This window comes from Caretta caretta, chromosome 23 (genome assembly GCF_965140235.1).
Source record: "Caretta caretta isolate rCarCar2 chromosome 23, rCarCar1.hap1, whole genome shotgun sequence".
In the NCBI taxonomy this organism is placed as follows: domain Eukaryota; kingdom Metazoa; phylum Chordata; order Testudines; family Cheloniidae; genus Caretta; species Caretta caretta.
In genome coordinates, this window is record NC_134228.1 from 11,847,976 (window position 1) to 11,868,994 (window position 21,019).

Genomic DNA, 21,019 nt, shown 5'->3' on the forward strand with positions numbered 1-21,019 from the left:
ACACACACACACACAGAGCAGGGCCCAGTCCCCCCAGTAGGGACACACACCCACACCCACAAAGCAGGGACACACACACAGAGCAGGGCCCAGTCCCCCCAGCAGGGACACACACACACACCCACACCCACAAAGCAGGGACACACACACAGAGCAGGGCCCAGTCCCCCCAGCAGGGGGTGACACACACACGCACGCACGCACCTTGCCGGCGTAGTGGAGGATGCAGAAGTCGGCCTTGTCGCGCAGCTGACGGGGTTTCTGGAACTTGGGGTGCCCCCCCTGCTCTTGGATCACCTTCTCCACAAAGCTCTTGTCGGTGGCTTTGGGGAACCAGCACTCCTCGTCCAGCAAGGCCAGCACCCCTGGGGGGTTCACCTGGGGGGGGGGGGAATGTCACCCCACTGACCCCCTGTGGCACGGGGTCCCCTGCCCCACCCCCTGTCCAGCCACTCCGCCCCCTGCCCAGCGGCACAGAGCCCCCTGCCCAGCCTCCCCCGCACAGCATGGTGCCCCCCACGCACAGCACTTTGCCCCCTGCCTGGATGCCCCTGCCTAAGGCACGGTGACCCCTACTAAGCTCCCCCCGCAGCAGGCGCCCCTGGCCAGGCCCACCCTCCACCAGGCCTCCCTGCCCCATGGCACAGAGCCCCCTGCCCAGCCCCCAAGCCCTGCGCCGCCCCGTGCAGCACACCGCCCCCCTGCCTGCCCCACCCCCTGCTAGGCCTCCCCGCCATGCCCAGGCCTTTGGCACAGAGCCCCCTGTCCTCCCCTGCCCTACAGCACAGAGCCCCTTGCCCAGCCCCCTCCCCCCCGCCAGGCCTCCCTCCCCTGCCCCATGGCACAGAACCCCCTGCCCAGCCTCCAAGCCCTGCCCCGCCCCCTGCAGCATGGTGCCCCCTGCCAGGCCTCCCCACTATGCCTGGGCCTGTGGCCCAGAGCCCCCCGCCCAGCCCCCCTGCCCTCCGGTACAGAGCTCCCGGCCAAACCTCCTTGCCGTGTCCCACCCCATGGCCCAGAGCCCCCCCGCCCAGCCCCCCAGCCGCACGGTGACCCCTGCCCCACCCCCTGCCTGCCCCATCTTGCGCCAGGCCTCCCTGCCCGGCTCCCCCCGTGGCCCTGAGCCCCCGCCGACCGGGCGCTCGATGAGGTCGATGCAGGGCTGCAGGTCGAGGCCGAAGTCGATGAAGTCCCAGGCGATGCCCTCGCGCTGGTATTCCTCCTGCTCCAGCACGAACATGGTGTGGTTGAACAGCTGCTGCAGCTTCTCGTTCGTGTAGTTGATGCAGAGCTGCTCGAAGGAGTTCAGCTGTGGTGGGGCGGGGGGGACAGGTCAGGGGGGCACAGGAGGTTCAGGGCCCTTGGCGGGGGTTCTGGGGGGCTGGAGGGCACAGGACGTTCAGGGGGCACTGGGGGAGGTTCGGGGTGCAGGGGGCTCTGGAGGTTCAGGGGGCTGGGGGAGGTTTGGGGGTGCAGGGAGGTCCTGGAACCCTGGAGGGGGTTCTCGAGGGGCTGTAGCGGGGCACAGGAGGTTCAGGGGGCACTGGGGGAGGTTTAGGGGTGCGGGGGCTTTGGAGGGGGGCCGGGGGACAGAGGAGGTTCAGGGCCCTGGCAGGGTTTCTGGGGGGCTGGAGGGGGGCAAGGGGAGCACAGGAGGTTCAGGGGGTGCTGCGGGAGGTTTAGGGGCTGGGGGGGACTGGAGCCCTGGAGGGGGGCTGGGGGGCACAGGAGGTTCAGGGGGCACTGGGGGAGGTGTAGGGGTGCAGGGGGCTTTGGAGGGGGGCTGGGGGGCACAGGAGGTTCAGGGGGCTCTGAAGGGGGGCTGGGGGCACAGGAGGTTCAGGGATCCTGGCCGGGGGGGGCTCAGCGCCGGCTCACCTGGAAGATCTCGAAGCCGGCGATGTCGAGGATGCCGATGAAGGAGGCCCCCTGGCGCTTGGTGCGGTCCAGGGCCCGGTTGAGGCGATGGACGAGCCAGCGGAAGAGGCGCTCGTAGGTCGCCTTGGCCAGCGCCTCGATGGCGAAATCCGCCTGGGGGGGCCAGAGAGTCACCCCCCGCCCGGCCTGGCAGCCCCCTCCCCCGCCACGCCCTGCCCCCATCCCGCCCAGCTCCCACTGCGCCCTGCTCCTGCCCCCCCGTGCCCCGCCCTGCTCCTGCCCCCCCCAGTGCCCGACCCCGCTGCGCCCCCTGCCTCTCCCCTGCCACCCACTGCCCTGCCCCTCCCACACCAAACCCCGCCCCACGCCTCCCCCCACGCCCCGCCCCCACCCCGTCCTGTTCCTTCCCCCCCCCCCCCGGTGCCCTGCCCTGCTCCTGCTCCCCACAACCCACCCCCACTGCAACCCTTGCCCCTCCCACACCTCCCCCAGCACTACCCCGACACACCCCCTGCCCCTCCCCCACCCTGCCCCCTCTCTGGATTCCTGCTCCACGTTCCCTGGCGTCGGCCCCCCCAGCCCCACCTGCTCCTTGGTCTGGGCCTTCTGCACGTAGTCGCGCCCGACCTTGATGCGCGGCATGAGGATGGCGCGGGAGAACTCGGTCACATTCAGCCCCAGAAGGTGGCAGAGCTTCTGGGCGGCTGCGGGGCACGGACAGCTCAGTGTGGGGGGCCGGAGAGGGGCAGGATCCTTCTTTGCCCCCCCATGGCCCTCCTCTTCCCTCCTCCCCACAGCCCCCTCTTCCCCCCCACTCCTTCCCCCTCCCAGCCCCCCATGGGTCACCCCCTCCCACACAGCCTCCCAGACAGTGCCCCCTAGAGAGGAAAGGCCCTGTGCCCCATTCCCTGCCCCCCTGAGCCAGCCAACCCCCCACCCCGGGATCGGATCGGGGCCAGCGCCCCCAGGCGGGGAGGGGCCCCGGGCTGCCCCCTACCCGTGTTGTTCGGCATGGACGCCTGGTCTGTGTTTCGCTCCTTGCGAAAGACGATGTTCCCAAACTGCAGCACGGCCGACACCATCCGCAGCATGCCTGGGGAGCAGGGAGCCCGTGAGGGGGGCAGGACACCAGCAAACCCTCCCAACGGCCCCCAGTCCCCACCCCACTCCTCCCGCTCCGTGGGCTTCCTCCCGCCACCCCAGATCCAATCTTATCTGATCCCCCAGATCCTGCCCCCCAACCCTCCTCCACTAGATCTACCATCTGCAGGCCCCCCAGATCCTGCCCCCCAACCTCAGGGACCCCCCCATTCCCCTCCACTAGATCAACCCCACACAGGACCCCCATATCCTGCCCCCCAACCTTCCCATACCCTGCCCCAAACCCCCTCCCCCGACCCTCCTCTACATAGGCTTTCCCACCCCTCAGGTTTCCACCCCCGTAATCCCCTCCTGGTACCAGGTGTGCTCCCGCTCCCCGGGTGAGGATCTGCCCCCGAACGGGGCGTGGTGGACTCACTGTGGATCTCCTCGGGGGAGAAGCCCATGATGCCCATGGACTCCATGGTCTCCTGGAAGATCTCCTTGTCCTGCTGGCCCGGGATGGGCAGGAACCCATTGGACAGGAACCGGTACTGGTCAAACGGCTCCAGCAGCAGCTCGGCTTGGGGGGAGACAGGGACGGGGTCAGCCCAACGTCCGACCGGCCACCTCCCACCCCCCAGGACCAGCGGGGACGGGGTCAGCCCCACAGCCGACCGGCCACCTCCCACCCCCCAGGACCAGCGGGGACGGGGTCAGCCCCACGTCCGACCGGCCACCTCCCACCCCCCAGGACCAGCGGGGACGGGGTCAGCCCCACGTCCGACCGGCCACCTCCCACCCCCCAGGACCAGCGGGGACGGGGTCAGCCCCACGTCCGACCGGCCACCTCCCACCCCCCAGGACCAGCGGGGACGGGGTCAGCCCCACAGCCGACCGGCCACCTCCCGCCCCCCAGGACAAGCGGGGACGGGGTCAGCCCAACGTCCGACCGGCCACCTCCCGCCCCCCAGGACAAGCGGGGACGGGGTCAGCCCCACAGCCGACCGGCCACCTCCCGTCCCCCAGGACCAGCGGGGACGGGGTCAGCCCCACGTCCGACCGGCCACCTCCCGTCCCCCAGGACCAGCGGGGACGGGGTCAGCCCCACGTCCGACCGGCCACCTCCCGTCCCCCAGGACCAGCGGGGACGGGGTCAGCCCCACGTCCGACCGGCCACCTCCCGTCCCCCAGGACCAGCGGGGACGGGGTCAGCCCCACCCCCGACCGGCCTGCCCCAAGGAGCCCCCCACAGGAGTGCTGTACTGTCTCAGTCCCAGGGAGTGAGTCAGGGAGGGGAGTGGGGTCTAGAGCAGGGGGGCTGGGAGCCAGGACTCCTGAGTTCTCTCCCAGCTCTGGGAGGGGAGTGGGGTCTAGTGGTTAGAGCAGGGGGGGCTGGGAGCCAGGACTCTCGGGTTCTCCGCTGGTCTGGGCGGGCCGTGGGGAGGCTCCGTACCCTTTGTGTTCTCGCCCGCCCCCACCAGCAGCTGGTAGAAGATGTGGAAGGTTCTCTCGTCCTTGGCCTGGCGGATGGCGCGAGATTTCTCCAGCAGGTCTGAGCCCGGGGCTAAGGAAAGGGACGTGGGTCCTGGGACCAACCCCCCTCCCAGAGCCCCCCATCCCTCTCTTGGGCCAGAGAGGGGGATCACCCCCACACCCAGCCCCCCAGAGCCTCCCATACCTCAGGGAGGGGGATCACCCCCACACCCAGCTCTCCCACCTTGCTAGGGGCTATCTGCCCTGCCCACCCCCCTCCCCCACACCCAGCCCCCCAGAACCCCCCATACCTCAGGGCAGGGGAATCACCCCCACACCCATCTCCCACAGAGCCCTCCCATACCTCAAGGAGGGGGAATCACCCCCACACCCAGCCCTCCCACCTTGCTAGGGGCCATCTGCCCTGCCCACCCCCCTCCCATCCTGCCCCCCAGCCCAGAGGATACAGGTTTCTATATTGGCTCCAACAATGTAGCCAGCCACGTCAAAATTGATCCGGATGAATTTACCCTGGGCGGGGAGAAGATGCAATGGAATTGATGTGGGGGGGTCAAAGGATTCCTCTGCCCCCCAAGGCCCCCATACCCCGACCTGCCCCTTCCCCTGGGACCCCCACACCCCGGCCTGCCCCTCCCCTCTGGGCCCCCATGCCCCCACCTGCCCCTCCCCCCCGGGAACCCCACCTGCCCCTTCCCCTCATCCCCCCCGAGCCCTGCCGTCCCCCCCAGCACTCACGAATCGGGAGGAGTTGTCGTTTTTCACCGTCTTGGCATTGCCGAAGGCCTCCAGGATGGGGTTGGCCTGAAGCAGCTGCCGCTCCAGCTCACCCTGCGGGAAGAGGGCCGGGGTCACGCCTGGGGGGCGCTGGGGGGCTTCCGGCTGCCCTACCCCCACCTCTCCCAGCAGGGGAGGCCATTATAAGGATGACACACCCCCCCCCGCCCCCGAGATTTGGGGGGTTAACCACAGGAACCGCGGGGCTGGGAGCTACTCACATAGGAGACGGGGCCGGAGCTCTGTGGAGGGGTCACACGCACGTGAGACGGGGGGGACAAAACACAAACAGAACCGGAGGGTTAGTCGCAGTGGCAACGAGGGAGGCGACGGAGCAGGACAAAACGAGGCGATAGTGACACAAACCAAGAACCAACAGCCCCGGCTCTAACCACCGGCCCCCACCCCCCTCCCCAAGTGCAGGAGAGAACCCAGGAGTCGTGGCTCCTGGCACTGGGGCAGATGTAAGAAAAAAGCCTTTGCCAAAGACAACCCCAAAAAATAACAAAAATCCAGCCAAAGAAGCAAAAGGCAACTCAATGAACCGCACCCCAAGGGGCGGGGCTATGGGTAGCCAATCAAAGGACAGGGATGGTTGCGGGCGGGCAGGCAGGTGATACAAGACACATCCACTTGCCAGATGCCTGGCCAGGTTTGGCGACTCCAGCTGGGGGCAGCAAGACAGGGGAGAGGGGAGGTTACTGCTGGAGGATGTGGGTATCCCACTGCACCCACCAATGGCCCCCTCCGGCCATGCTGCCAACGGTCAGAACACAGCTGCTTCTGGGGCACTAGGGCTGGTTATATGGGGACCCCTTGCCCGGTGCTGGAACACAGTCCCTCTGGGGTGGGGTGCAGGGGCTGGGTATACGGGACCCCTCACCCAGTGCTGGAACGTGGCCGCTCTGGAGTTGGTCATGGGCCCTGGTTATACGGGGACCCCTCACCCAGCACTGGGATGCGGCCTCTCTGGGGTGGAACCCTGGCGTCCCAACTCCCACCCTGTGATGTTATTGACAGAATCTGTAACCGCATAGATCACTCTTGCAACCAGTGTTATATATTTGCAGCAAATATTCTACAGAGGTTGTCGTGTGAGGTGTCTATGGAAAGGTTATGATTGGCCGGTTAAAATTATGCTATCTGTATGCGTGTATCCTTTCTGTAGTTGAAGGTATGAATATTGGCTCTACACTGTCTGCATTTTAGACTTATGCTCTGCTTCTGGGGAACACCCCAGACAAGTTGGTGTCACCTCTGCCTAGCCTGCCTGATGGCCCATTAAGGACCATCAGCTACACAACTGACCCATTGAGAGAAGGCAGACGCCTTGGGACCCAGCACAGCAGGCAGGGAGCCGCCTATGGACAGAACTCGGAGGGTTTTTCTTGCCTTGCGCCCCAACGCTTGTCTTTGGAACGAAGGAAGAGAGGCCACATGGCAAGAGACTATAAAAGGCTGATGCCTCATCTCCATCTGGTCTTCAGTCCTGCTTCTGACCTCTGGTGGAACTTGCTACAAACTGAAGCTCTGAACGAAGGACTGAAGGACCCATCCCACCTGTGGATGGACTCCAGGGACTTGATTTGAAGCTTCACTTTATGTATCACTGCTACAAGCCTGAACCAAGAACGTTGCCATCACTGGATGTCACCGATTCCACTTAACCAACTCTAGCTCTCATCATCAGCTTTTTCCTTTTATGAATAAACCTTCAGATTTTAGATTCTAAAGGATTGGCAAGAGCGTGATTTGTGGGTAAGATCTGATTTGTATATTGACCGGGGTCTGGGGCTTGGTGCTTTGGGATCGAGAGAATCTTTTTTCTTTCACTGGGGTCTTGGTTTTCATCCCCATAACGAGTGGCGCTGGTGGAGATACTGGGAAACTGGAGCGTCTAAGGGAATTGCTGGTGTGACTTGTGGTTAGCCAGTGGGGCAAACCCGAAGTCCGCTCTGGCTGGCTGGTTCGGTTTGCCTTGGTGTCCACAGAAACCCCAGCCCTGGGCTGTAACTGCCCTGCTCGAAGCAATTTGTTCTGAGTTGATACTCTCAGTTGGGTCCCGCCAGAACCAGCATCGTTACGCCCCCCACCCTCTCAGCAGTGGATAGCTCTAACCCTCTCACTACGGCCCCAGACCCCCCCTTCCCATTGCCCCAGGGACCCTGGGGTAACACTCATGGCACGGACACAGCTCGGGGGGGGGGGGAGGCACATCAGGGTTGCGGGGAGCTGGCAGGGCCCAGACACAGGTGTTGGGGGGAGCAGTAGGTTTATATGGGCAGCTGGGGGGGGAAGGGACCCCAAACTGGCCAGGTGGGCATCTGAGCTGGCACCGGTGCTGAGGCCCAGTAGTACATGCCCACCCCCCACAGGGAGCACCCACCCAGCACCCATGGGTGCCCAGCGCCGGGCCAGCGCAGCTGGACTCTCACCGGGATGCTCTGCTCCTTGCGGGCCTTGTGGGAGGAGGCCACGTGCGCCAGGTACTGGATCACCTTCTTGGTGTTCTCCGTCTTCCCAGCGCCGGACTCGCCCCTGCAACAGCACCAGGGCTGCAGTGACGGGCCGGAGCCTCCCCACAGCAGCCACACAGGGCAGCACCACACACACAGCCCAGCAGGGGGCAGCGCTGGGTGTACACACACACACACACACACACACACACAGCCCAGCAGGGGGCAGCGCTGGGTGTACACACACACACACACACACACAGCCCAGCAGAGGGCAGCGCTGGGTGTACACACACACACACAGCCCAGCAGGGGGCAGCTCTGGGCGCACACACACACACACACAGCCCAGCAGGGGGCAGCGCTGGGTGTACACACACACACACACACACACACACACACACAGCCCAGCAGAGGGCAGCGCTGGGTGTATATATATATACACACACACACACACAGCCCAGCAGGGGGCAGCGCTGGGTGTACACACACACACACAGCCCAGCAGGAGGCAGCTCTGGGCGCACACACACACACACAGCCCAGCAGGGGGCAGCGCTGGGTGTACACACACACACACACACACAGCCCAGCAGAGGGCAGCGCTGGGTGTATATACACACACACTCACACACACAGCCCAGCAGAGGGCAGCGCTGGGTGTATATACACACACACACACACACACACACAGCCCAGCAGAGGTCAGCGCTGGGTGTACACACACACACACACACAGCCCAGCAGGGGGCAGCGCTGGGTGTACACACACACACACAGCCCAGCAGGGGGCAGCGCTGGGTGTATACACACACACACAGCCCAGCAGGGGGCAGCGCTGGGTGTACACACACACACACACAGCCCAGCAGAGGGCAGCGCTGGGTGTATACACACACACACACACACAGCCCAGCAGAGGGCAGCGCTGGGTGTATACACACACACACACACACAGCCCAGCAGAGGGCAGCGCTGGGTGTACACACACACACACACACAGCCCAGCAGGGGGCAGCGCTGGGTGTACACACACACACACACACAGCCCAGCAGGGGGCAGCGCTGGGTGTACACACACACACACACAGCCCAGCAGGGGGCAGCGCTGGGTATATACACACACACACACATGCCACCAGGGGGCAGCGCTGGGCGCACACACAGAGTTTGTGACACTTACGTGCACAGGATGGACTGATCCTCCCGGTCTGTTGGAAGAGACAGGGGGTGAGTGTGGTGCTGGGCACACCACCCAGCAGCGTCACCCCCCTCACCCGCAGCCCCCTCCTGAATGGGAGGTCACCCAGCTGGATGTAACAGCCCCTGCCCTTGCTGCCCCAGAACCCCCACTTCCCCACCCCACACAACCCCCAGCACAGACACACAGACACACACACACACACGTACACGGGGGCAGGGCTGGACACACACACATACACACAGAGCAGGGCCCAGCCCCCATCAGGACACACACACACAGCAGGGCCCAGGGCCCAGCAGGAGTCACTGACACACACACACACACACACACACACACAGCAGGGCCCAGCAGGAGTGACTCACACACACACACACAGAGCAGGGCCCACGCCCCAGCAGGAGTGACTGACAGTGACACACACACACACACACACCCTGCAGCATGCTGCGGTAGGCAGCCTCTGAGATGGCGTAGATGTGGGGCGGCATCTCATGTCGCTTCTTGCCCCGATACATCTCAACAATCTGCTCCGTGTAGATGGGCAGGTTCTTGTAGGGGTTGATGACCACACAGAACAGCCCTGAGTACGTCTGGGGGGCGCAGAGAGAGAGAGGGGGGAATCAACGGGGGAGGGCAGGGAGCCCGGACTCCTGGATTCTCCCCCCAGCACTGCTAGGATAGGGAAAATAATTTCCTAGTAGTTAATTCCCAAACAGGGCTGGGGCCTCATGGGGCGGGGGGGGGCAACACAGAGAAAAGGGGCCAAGAGCTAGGGCCGGGGGTGCCCCCGTTCGGTCCAGCTGGCCTGGATCCCCCTGGAGGTTGTTGGGGGGCAGGACCCTCTGCAAGGTCAAGAGATGGAGACAAGTCTGGGCTCCCTTTTGACCCCGGCCAGGGCCCACCTGATCCCTAACGGGTGCATGGAAAGGGGGGAAGGGGAGATCGGGGGATCTGACGGGGGGTTGTATCCCCACTCCCCTCCCAGAGCTGGGGAGAGAACCCAGGCGTCCTGGCTCCCAGCCCTAATATCTGCTGCGCCCATAGACTCAGGGTTTGTAATCACAGGCGGGGCCACGCACCAATTAAAATCCCAGCTAATTACAGAGCCGAGGGGCACTGGCCAGGCATGTCCCTGCCCCAGGCTACGAGAGGTGCCCAGCCCAGCGGGGGCAGATCCAAGCCCACCCAGGGGCACCACGGGAGACCTCAGGTGACTGAAGAACTTACATGGTCTAAGCTCAGTGCTGGGAGCCAGGACGCCTGGGTTCCATCCCCGGCTCTGGGAGGGGAGTGGGGGCTAGTGATTAGAGCAGGGGGGCTGGAAGCCAGGACGCCTGGGTTCCATCCCCGGCTCTGGGAGGGGAGTGGGGGATAGTGATTAGAGCAGGGGGACTGGGAGCCAGGACTCCTGGATTCCAACCCCGGCTCTGGGAGGGGAGTGGGGGCTAGTGGTTAGAGCAGGGGGGGCGGTAACCAGGACTCCTGGGTTCTGCAGGGACAGGGTGTTTTCTTCCCTGAAGTACATTGGGGTTGGGGCTGTGTCCAGCTCCAGACCCATCCACGGAGCCCAGCGGTGGGTGACCAGCCCCAAATCCCCATGGAGGGAAGAGGGGGGCTGGATCCAGGTCGGGGGGGGGGTGACCCTATCTCATGCTAAGCAGGGACAGGCATGTCCTGAGTAGGGAAGGGTGACAAGGCTGGGGTGACAGGCTGGGGTGAGGCCTGGGGGTGCCACGCTGCAGGGGGGCTCAGTGTGGGACAGGGCGGGGGCACCATGCTGAGGGAGACCTCACTGGGGGCGCTTTCCCCTCTGTGCCAACCGCCCCCCCGCCCCCCACTCCCCTGCAGGGCAGGACTCTCACCTGGCGCTGCGGCCCGCCCAGGTTCTCAGCAAACAAGTCGGGCCTGTCCTAGCCCTGGCACCATGCCAACCTGCCCCACACCCAGCCTGGCAGAAGGGGGGGCAGGGATCCAAGGCAACCTGCCCCTCCCCCCCCAGCCAGCCACCCCCTACCTCAGCTGCTGTGTCTTCTGCCCCCCCACACACTGTTGCATGCCCAACCCCATCTGCCCCCCGCACTTCCTACCTTCCCACTCTGACCCCAGCGCCCCACCACCACCACCGCCACATGGGCACGGCCCTGTCAGGGCATCGGGGCCAGCCCTGATGGCTAGTGCAGAGCGACTCCCACTAGGATCCCCGCCCCACAGCACAGCGCCCTGTGCTAAGCCCCCCCAGCATAGCGCCCCCTAGTGCCGCCCTGGGGGCAGTGCTGGGCCCACGGCTCCCATGGGGCAGGGCTGACTCTAACGGCTTCCCAGCCAAGCCCCTGGCTGTGCTCTGACCCCCGCCCCTCTTGTGAGCCAGCCCCATGGAATCCACCTGTCCCACCCTCCCCCCCCACCCCCAGCCCAGCCCTCCCTGCCCTGGGGCAAAGTACAGGCTGCTCCCTGCCTCCTCCAGCCCAGAGACGCGCGCCCAGCCCCACACCTGCCAGGACAGGACAGGGGCGGGGCGGGGCGACCCCTAGTGGGGACGCCAGCCAGTGCAGGCCGGCGCAGCCCCCAGCAGGCTCCAGGCGGGACCCTCCCTAGAGATGTCACCACCCGGCCCTGCGGCTTCCCCCAACCCCCATCTCTCCCAACCCCCATGACAACGGGGAGAGGGGGGGTTACATTTGGGACCCTTGGCTGCTTCGGGGTGGGGGAGGGGAAGGGACATGGGGCCATTCCATATCGGGGGTGCTGGGAATCCTTGGTTCGGTGGGAGTGGGGGTCTAGTGGGTTAGAGTAGGGTGGCCTGGGAGCCAGGACGCCTGGGTTCTCTCCCCAGCTCTGGGAGGGGCGTGGGGTCTAGTGGTTAGAGTGGGGGGGCCAGGAGCCAGGACGCCTGGGTTCTCTCCCCAGCTCTGGGAGGGGAGTGGGGTCTGGTGGGTTAGAGTAGGGTGGCCTGGGAGCCAGGACGCCTGGGTTCTCTCCCCAGCTCTGGGAGGGGCGTGGGGTCTAGTGGTTAGAGTGGGGGGGGCCGGGAGCCAGGACGCCTGGGTTCTCTCCCCAGCTCTGGGAGGGACATGGGGGGGTGGGCCTCCCGGACGCCGGGGTCCCGCACTCACGTAGATGAGGCCGGAGTAGTAGCGGTCCTTGAGGTTGTGCAGCACGGAGGCCTCGTTGAGGCAGGTCAGCTCGGCCATGTCCTCCACCTTGGAGAACTTCGGGGGGTTCATCTTCTGCACCTCGTGTTTGGGCACCAGCGCCTGGCGCCCGTTCTCCGCCAGCTCCACCAGCACCTCGTCGCCCCGCTCCTCCCGCAGGCCGGCCGCCTCGAAGCCATGCCGCTCCGAGGGCACCCACACCAGCCGCTTGGCCGTCCAGTCCGCCTGCGTGGCCGGGTTCCCCACCGAGTCCCGGTCCACGAAGAGGTAGCGCTCGGCGGCGTCCCGCTGAGCCACCCGCGCCGCCATGGCTGGAGACGGGAGAAGCCTGGGGGGACAAGGGCTGGGTCAGTGCCGCAGGGAGACCCTCCGCGAACGCACCGCCCCCCTGAGAGACCCCACGATAACAAACCAGCCCCGAGAGACCCTACAATAACACACTGGACACACACACCCCTGAGAGACCCCACGATAACAAACCAGCCCCGAGAGACCCTGCAACAACAAACCAGCCCCAAGAGACCCTGCAACAACACACTGGACACAACGGCCCCCTGAGAGACCCCACGATAACAAACCAGCCCCGAGAGACCCTACAATAACACACTGGACACACACACCCCCGAGAGACCCCACGATAACAAACCAGCCCTGAGAAACCCTGCAATAACACACTGGACACACCACACCCCCGAGAGACCCCACGATAACAAACCAGCCCCGAGAGACCCTGCAACAACACACTGGACACACCGGCCCCCTCAGAGACCCCATGATAGCAAACCAGCCCCGAGAGACCCTGCAACAACAAACCAGCCCCAAGAGACCCTGCAACAACACACTGGACACACCGGCCCCCTCAGAGACCCCACGATAGCAAACCAGCCCCGAGAGACCCTGCAACAACAAACCAGCCCCAAGAGACCCTGCAACAACACACTGGACACACCGGCCCCCTGAGAGACCCTGCAACAACAAACCAGCCCCGAGAGACCCTGCAACAACACACTGGACACACTGCCCCCCTGAGAGACCTCACGATAACAAACCAGCCCTGAGAAACCCTGCAATAACAAACCAGCCCCGAGAGACCCTGCAATAACAAACCAGCCCCGAGAGACCCTACAATAACACACTGGACCTCACCACCCCCCTGAGAGACCCTACAATAACAAACCAGCCCCGAGAGACCCTGCAATAACACACTGGACCACGCCGCTCCCCCAAGAGACCCCCACGATAACAAACCAGTCCCAAGAGACCCTACAATAATGCACTGAACAACGCCGCCCCCCTGAGAGACCCTATGATAACAAACCAGCCCCCCAAGAGACCCTACAATAACAAAACCAGCCCCAAGACACCGGACAGCAACTGGACAATGCCACCCACCTGAGAGACCCCACGATAACAAACCAGCCCTGAGAGACCCCACGATACCAAACCAGCCCCGAGAAACCCTGCAACAACAAACCAGCCCCGAGAAACCCTGCAACAACACACTGGACCACGCTGCCCCCCCAAGAGACCCCACGATAACAAACCAGTCCCAAGAGACCCTACAATAATGCACTGAACAACGCTGCCCCCCTGAGAGACCCTATGATAACAAACCAGCCCCAAGAGACCCTACAATAACAAAACCAGCCCCAAGACACCTGACAGCAACCGGACAATGCCACCCACCTGAGAGACCCTACAATAACAAACCAGCCCTGAGAGACCCTACGATAACAAACCAACCCCGGGAGACCCTACGATAACAAACCAGCCCAAGGAGACCCTCCAATAATGCACCAAACCATGCCACCCCCATGAGAGACCCTACAATAACAAACCAGTCCCAAGAGACCCTACAATAATGCACCAGACCACACCACCCCTCTGAGAGACCCTATGATAACAAACCAGCCCCGAGAGACCCAACAGTAACACACTGGACCACACTGTCCCCCTGAGAGACCCTACAATAATACACCAGAGCACACCACAGCAGGAAGACCTACAATAACAAACCCAAGAAGTCACAGAATGACCCTTCAATAACAAACCAGCCTGTGCAATCCTGAGAGGCTCTGCCAGACAGTGCCCCTCACTCCTGACCCACAGCTCCCTGCTGTCCCAGCCCTGGCCATTCCCCCCCAGCTCTGCCGGTGCCCTCACTCCTGACCGGCAGCCTTCCTTGTATTTGCCCGGGGAGGCCAGGCTGCGATGGGGGGAGCTGACCTGGGGTCACTACAGCCCAATTCCGTCCCCATGGCAACCAGACCCAGTGATTCCCGCCCCCCACCCCGCCCACTCTTTCTCATGCTATCTGGGGGCCTGGATGGCGGGGGAAGGCCCCCTGGCTCCCCCACACCTCAGCCCATTCCCCTCCCCCCACTCTCCATTTCCACAGCTAACCCTAGCCCTGCACTAGGGGCCTCCCCAGCTGCCCGCCCCTTCCCCCCCGGGAGGAAATAAGAAAATAAGCACCCATGGGTCTGGGAATTTAAAACTCTTGGGGGGGGGAAATTTCTCATTGTGATCTGTCCAGAACTGTTTGTTATTGTAGGGTCTTTCTGAACCACTGGGGGGGGGGGCAATGGGGGAGAGGCACATGGTTTGTCACTGTGGGGATTCTGGGGAGCACTGGGGGGCATAGACGCAGGGTTTGTTATTGTAGGGTCTCTCGGGATGACTGGGGCTGTGTACGCTGGGTTGTTATTGAGCTTGAGTAGCTCTGGAGTGGGGGGAGCCCAGGGCTGGGCTAGCAGGGGGCTGCAGGTCGGGACTGAGGGGCATCGGCAGAGCTATGGGGTGAGCGGGGGCTGAATCAAGACTCCTGGGGTCTATCCCTGGCTCCAGGAGGGGGGTGGGGTCTAGTGGTTAGAATGGGAGGGGGGCTGGGAGCCAGGACTCCTGGGTTCTATCCCTGGCTCCGGGAGGGGGGTGGGGTCTAGTGGTTAGAATGGGAGGGGGGCTGGGAGCCAGGACTCCTGGGTTCTATCCCTGGCTCCAGGAGGGGGGTGGGGTCTAGTGGTTAGAATGGGAGGGGGGCTGGGAGCCAGGACTCCCGGGTTCTATCCCTGGCTCCAGGAGGGGGGTGGGGTCTAGTGGTTAGAATGGGAGGGGGGCTGGGAGCCAGGACTCCTGGGTTCTATCCCTGGCTCCAGGAGGGGGGTGGGGTCTAGTGGTTAGAATGGGAGGGGGGCTGGGAGCCAGGACTCCCGGGTTCTATCCCCAGCTCCAGGAGGGAGATGGGGGCTGGTGCTCAGAGCAGGGCGGGGGCTGCTGGGCTCTCTCCCGGCTCTGCCACTTCTCCTGTCCCTCAGTTGCTTCACGGGGGGGGGGGCAGCAGGGGCAGCTGCGGGTGGGGACAGAGCTGCATTTCCCCATTCCTGCAGCCAGAAGAATCCTGCCCCCCCCCCCGGCCCCCGGCAGGACAAGCCCCAGCCTGCCTCTCCCCAAAGGTGTTTCACTCTTGTTGGATGCACACAGGAGGGGGAGGGGGTGGTGGCGGGCCCTGGCTCCAACCCCTGAAACCTGCCCTTCAGCTGGGGGGGGTTCACCCCAGCCACCCCCTGCCCCAGATGGGGGGACCTGCAAGCACCAACCAGCCTCGAATCCACCCCCAATCCCCGGGTGTGCCCCTCACCTGGCCCGGCCTGTGCAAGGGTCAATCCCGGCTTCTCAGACAGCAGCGCCCGGTGGAGCCGCCAGGCCGCGTCACTGAGGCAGGGAGGAGACAGGAGGGAACTGCCAACCCCAGAGGCTGGCATGGGGCAGCTCCTGGCACTGGGGAGGGGAGAGACCCAGCCCCGCCCCCGCTCTGAGCCACAAGATCCCACCCCTCTCCCCGTGTGGGGGGAGAGAACCCAGGCCCCCCCACACACTCTAACCGCGAGACCCCACCCCCCTCCCAGAGCAGGGAGAAAACTCAGGAGTCCCTGGCTGCTAGTGTGAGTCCTGAACACACCTGACTGATTCAGAGCCCATCACCACCAGAAACTGAAAATCCAGCTGTGGGGGGGCCCCAGGGAGGGGCTAGCAGCAGGCTGCAGGTCGGGAGTGAGGGGCACCGGCAGAGCTGTGGGGGGGGCTAGCAGGGGGCTGCGGGTCAGGAGTGAGGGGCACCGGCAGAGCTGTGGATGGGGCCCAGGGCTGGGCTAGCAGGGGGCTGCGGGTTGGGAGTGAGGGGCACCGGCAGAGCTGTGGGGGGGGCTAGCAGGGGGCTGCGGGTCGGGAGTGAGGGGCACCGGCAGACCTGTGGCGGGGGCCCAGGGCTGGGCTAGCAGGGGGCTGCGGGTCGGGAGTGAGGGGCACCGGCAGAGCTGTGGGGGGGCCAAGGGCTGGGCTAGCAGGGGGCTGCAGGTCGGGAGTGAGGGGCACCGGCAGAGCTGTGTGTGGGGGGCCCAGGGCTGGGCTAGCAGGGGGCTGCGGGTCGGGAGTGAGGGGCACCGGCAGAGCTGTGGGGGGGCCAAGGGCTGGGCTAGCAGGGGGCTGCGGGTCGGGAGTGAGGGGCACCGGCAGAGCTGTGGGGGGGCCAAGGGCTGGGCTAGCAGGGGGCTGCGGGTCGGGAGTGAGGGGCACTGGCAGAGCTGTGGGGGGGCCAAGGGCTGGGCTAGCAGGGGGCTGCGGGTCGGGAGTGAGGGGCACCGGCAGAGCTGTGGGTGGGGCCCAGGGCAGGGCTAGCAGGGGGCTGCGTGTCGGGAGTGAGGGGCACCGGCAGAGCTGTGGGGGGGGCCCAGGGCTGGGCTAGCAGGGGGCTGCGGGTCGGGAGTGAGGGGCACCGGCAGAGCTGTGGGGGGGCCAAGGGCTGGGCTAGCAGTGGGCTGCGGGTCGGGAGTGAGGGGCACCGGCAGAGCTGTGGGGGGGCCAAGGGCTGGGCTAGCAGGGGGCTGCGGGTCGGGAGTGAGGGGCACCGGCAGAGCTGTGGGGGGGGGCCCAGGGCAGGGCTAGCAGGGGCTGCGGGTCGGGAGTGAGGGGCACTGGCAGCGCTGGGAGGGGGGGGTCACTTGCACCGCTGCATGGACGTGCCAATACTTTGTGTCTCGGCTGGTGTCCCGCCCGCCCGCAGGACAGGGCAGGGCAGGGCTCAGCTCTGTTCATTCCCTAACAAGGAGCGAAGAAGCAGGTGTGAACACCCCCTCACACCCTTTGGCCCAGACCCAAGGCAGGTGGATCTGGCAGCTCAGCAGGGCAGGGTGCAAATTCCAGAGTCACCTGCTCCAACCGCATCCGCCCAGGGCTGGGAGAGAACCCAGGTGTCCTAGCTCCCAACCCCCCGATCTAACCGCTAGACCCCACTCCCCTCCCAGAGCCGGGGAGAGAACCCTGACCCCAGTGATCGGCTGCGTTCCAGCCGTCCCAGCTGACACCCTGGCCCAGGGAAGGACCGGAACCTGGTCCAGCCCCCACTCTCCTGCCAGCTGTGCCCAGCCGGCCCGTTAATTAGCTCATCAATCAGCACACGGAGCGGGCATTGCTGGGCGTGCCGTGCAGGAGCCAGAGGCCCCGAGGTGCCTGCAACACCTGGGGAACCCCCTGCCACTGCGCTGCTGCCAAGTGGGGAAGCTGGCGAAGCGGGTTCTGGCCAGATCAGCACATGGAGGAGAGACGACACGGCTGGACCCACTGGACTGCCTCGGGGATGGATCAGCAGGGGGCGCTCTCCCCGGCAGGCAGGGCTGGCCCTGATGCCCCAGGGCGGCGCTAGGGGGCGCTGGACTGCAGGGAGCGGGGGGGGGGGGAGGGTTCAGCAGGGGGCGCTCTCCCCGGGCAGCCAGGGCTGGCCCCAATAGCCCAGAGGGGAATAATCTCTAGGAGACACACAAGCAGGTTTTGGCCATCATGACTGGTTCTCTCCCCAGCTCTGGGACGGGAGTGGGGTGTAGTGGTTAGAGCAGCGGGGCTGGGAGCCAGGACTCCTGGGTTCTCTCCCTGGCTCTGGCAAGGACAGGGCTCTGAGCCACCCATCGCGCCAGGGGTGAGGGGAGGGTGCTCTCAGCATAATTGTGGTCTGTGCTGTGGAATGCCAGGAATGCCTCTGAGACCCACAGGCCAGGCTGCATCCTCCCCCTGCTGCCCCCCCCCCCGTCCCCTCATGAAGCATCTGGCCGAGCGTCCCCACCCACACAGCTCAGCGGGCACCAGGCAGGGAGCCTGCCAAAGCCAGGGGAGATGTGCCGGTGGGCAGGAAGGGGGCTGGATACCCCGGTAGATGGGCCTATCAGGGTGTGGGGGGGAATCCATCTCCCTGTCCTGTCCTGCCCTAGGCCTCCCTCTACATGGGCAGTTATTGCCTGTGGGGGTTGATGGAGGTGCCCAGCTCTGGAAGGGGAGCGTGGTCTACTGGTTAGAGTGGGGGGGGCTGGGTGCCAGGACGCCTGGGTTCTCTCCCCAGCTTTGGGAGGGGAGTGCGGGCTAGTGTTTAGAGAGGGGTGGGGCTGGCAGCCAGGACTCCTGGGTTCTCTCCCCAACTCTGGGAGGGGAGTGGGGGCTAGTGGTTAGAGCTGTGGGACTAACTCAAAGAGGGAAACATCCCCACAACCCAGTCCCCGCCCCCGGCCAATCTGAAAGATCAAAGTCCCCGAAGGAAAGGCCCGGTCCTAGAATGCCTGGCGGCCCCTCCTCTCCCTTCCTTCCCCCCAACCCTGCACTGTCACTGAAGAGGCAGCGGGAAGGGGGGGCGATCACGCCAGGCCGGCCCCGCAGGTGCCCGCCCATCTCGCCCCCCCCCCCGTAGCCTCCCCGATCCCGACGCGCCAGCTAATTGGTCTGGCAGCCTCCCCCTCGGGCTCGCAGCTCCTGCCAAGAACCCACGGGCCGGCCGCCTATTTTGGGTGTAAAAGGAGCCGGCCCAGATTCTCAGCACTGGGATATAAATACAGCCGGCCCGGCCCGGCGCCCAGACGCCCCGGTGCCGGGGACCCTCCCATCCCCACCCTCCTCCCTTTCCACCGGACGGGGGCAGTTCGAAATCAGCGGCTGGCGACGATTCCCGTCCCCACGGTGGGCTCAGAGCCTAACCCGGTGCTTACGGCTGCAGCGAGCCAGGCCTGGCCTCGGCGCCGACTGGTGCCGGCAAACCGGGGCAGGGCGCGAATTCGCTCCGGTGCAACTCTCGCTAGGGTGCCGGGCGGTTCTGCGGGCGGAGCGGGGCCTGTTCTAGGAAAGTGTCCTGCAAGATCGAGAACCGTGGGGACTTCTCTCCCGGTACAAAAGGGGCCGTACCCCGGGGGTCGGGGCTATTCCAGCAGCTAGACCCCCCCCCCCGCCAGCACTTTTAGCGCAGGATAACAGGCCCCCCCTCCAGCTCAGCTGGGCTGGGCTAGGCTGCCGTGAGCCAGCAACGCGGGTATCCAAAGCCACACAAAATACCGGCGAGAGCTCGGCTCACACGTAAACCTCCGGACACCCGCCGCCGCTAGAAACCAGCCCCCGTCCGGGGCCCAGCGAGACAAGGACCGAGGTCTTGCCAGTCGCCAGCGTTGCTCAGCAGGCGGCGAGGGGGCAGAGCTGCCGCATCCCGGACTTTGCTCCGATGGAAAGCGAAGCGTAGGGGCGTCTGTTCCCCAGCGGCGCAAACCTGCCTCAGTCCCCCCAGCGGAGCGGCACCAAAAAGCCTTCCCCAGCGGCCGCGCCGGGGGAGCGTCGTGCCCGGTTCCGAGCCGCTTTGGCCAGCGTGCGCCAGGGGGAAATTCCAGCCCCTCTCGCCCCGAACAGACCCCGCTTTGGGGGCTCAAGGCGCCCGCCCGGCCTGGTTCCTCTCCCCCGAATGGCTCCAGATGGCAGGCTCTTTGCCCCGGGCGTGCGAGCAAGACACCGACCCGCCGGAGAGCGGGGTTTCGTTCCCCACCCCACCCGCCCCGCTTCGGCAGAGGATCGCGCCCGCCCGGGAAAGGGAATCGTGTCATGTCACTGCACAGCCCCTCTGCAAAGAAACAAACCGAACTCGGCCTTGCCCCAGGCTGGCCCCCGGGCTCGGACAAGGGGACCCCAGGCTGGCAATCTGCTGAGCATATGGGGGCCCCTGGGGCCGGATAATGGGACCCGCCGCTGCGGATAACAGGACGCCCGGCCTGGCTCCCTGCTGCAGATAACGGGATCTCGGAGGCCAGATAACGGGACCCCCGGGCCAGCCCCCTGCTGCGGATAACGGGACCCCTGGGACCAGATAACGGGACCCCTGGGCTGGCAACACGCTGCGGATAACGGGACCTCTGGGCCGGCTCCCTGCTGCAGATAACGAGACCCCTGGGCCAGCCCCATGCTGCAGATAACGGGACCCCTGGGCCAGCCCCATGCTGCAGATAACGGGACCCCTGGGCTGGCCCCCTGCTGGGGCTAACGGGACCCCCAAGCTGGCAACATGCTGCGGATAACGGGCCCCCCAAGTCGGATCCGGCGCCCGCCTGCGCTGGGGTTACCTGAGCAGGGCCGGAGGAAGGTGTCCGGGCCGGGGAGGTGTTGGCCGCGGAGGGGCGCAGCTCTCACGGGCTATTGACAAGGCCGAGCTGTGCTCACTGGCCCGGAGAGGCAGCCGGGTGATTATGCAAATTTATGTAAATGTCTGCAATTAGATTATTGCATTTTTGGAAGCATCCAGGCCCAAGCCCCCCACCCGCCAGCCCGGTGCCCCCCGGGACAGCGGGGGAAGGGGAAAAGCCAGGCCCCCCTGACCCCCCCACATGAGCCCAGGTGCTGCTGGTCCAGCGGCCAAGGAGCTACTGAGCTGCCCCAGGCTGGGGGGAGGTGTCCCCGTGCGCTGGCCCCGCCCACTCCTGAGGCAGCCCACCAATGGCAGGGGAATGGGAACCCACAGCAGCCATGGGATAGGTAAGTGGGGGAACGCAGACCACGCCCCCTATAGCATGGGCGGGAGGTGACCGTGAGTGGCAAGGACTGTGGCCAATCGGCAGAGGGGACAGGCAGAGAGGGGTGGTGCGAATGGAAGCTGAATGGGGCGCTTTGTGTGAAGCTGGGGGGGAGGGGGG

At 65.5% G+C, this 21,019-nt stretch overlaps 1 protein-coding gene across 14 annotated transcripts in view; it reads right to left on the bottom strand.

Moving 5' to 3' along the window:
* Positions 1-21,019, bottom strand: part of LOC125627924 (myosin-14) — a 54,981-nt gene that overhangs the window by 27,794 nt on the left and 6,168 nt on the right. For 7 of the 14 annotated variants that reach the window (XM_075122379.1, XM_075122374.1, XM_075122372.1 and 4 more), the window contains 14 exons: positions 12,003-12,369; positions 9,323-9,479; positions 8,869-8,896; positions 7,665-7,767; positions 5,451-5,471; positions 5,191-5,283; positions 4,902-4,965; positions 4,415-4,513; positions 3,398-3,541; positions 2,876-2,971; positions 2,464-2,582; positions 1,879-2,031; positions 1,136-1,309; positions 205-378 (listed from right to left, as the gene is read on the bottom strand). In XM_075122379.1, the coding sequence (XP_074978480.1) occupies positions 205-378; positions 1,136-1,309; positions 1,879-2,031; positions 2,464-2,582; positions 2,876-2,971; positions 3,398-3,541; positions 4,415-4,513; positions 4,902-4,965; positions 5,191-5,283; positions 5,451-5,471; positions 7,665-7,767; positions 8,869-8,896; positions 9,323-9,479; positions 12,003-12,350 (1,773 nt within the window). In that variant the 5' untranslated portion in view covers positions 12,351-12,369. Of the gene's footprint in view, positions 1-204; positions 379-1,135; positions 1,310-1,878; positions 2,032-2,463; positions 2,583-2,875; positions 2,972-3,397; positions 3,542-4,414; positions 4,514-4,901; positions 4,966-5,190; positions 5,284-5,450; positions 5,472-7,664; positions 7,768-8,868; positions 8,897-9,322; positions 9,480-12,002; positions 12,370-15,678; positions 15,700-19,403; positions 19,422-20,452; positions 20,661-21,019 lie in introns of those variants that run through there. The other 7 variants (XM_075122375.1, XM_075122373.1, XM_075122371.1 and 4 more) reach the window with 4 other exon arrangements.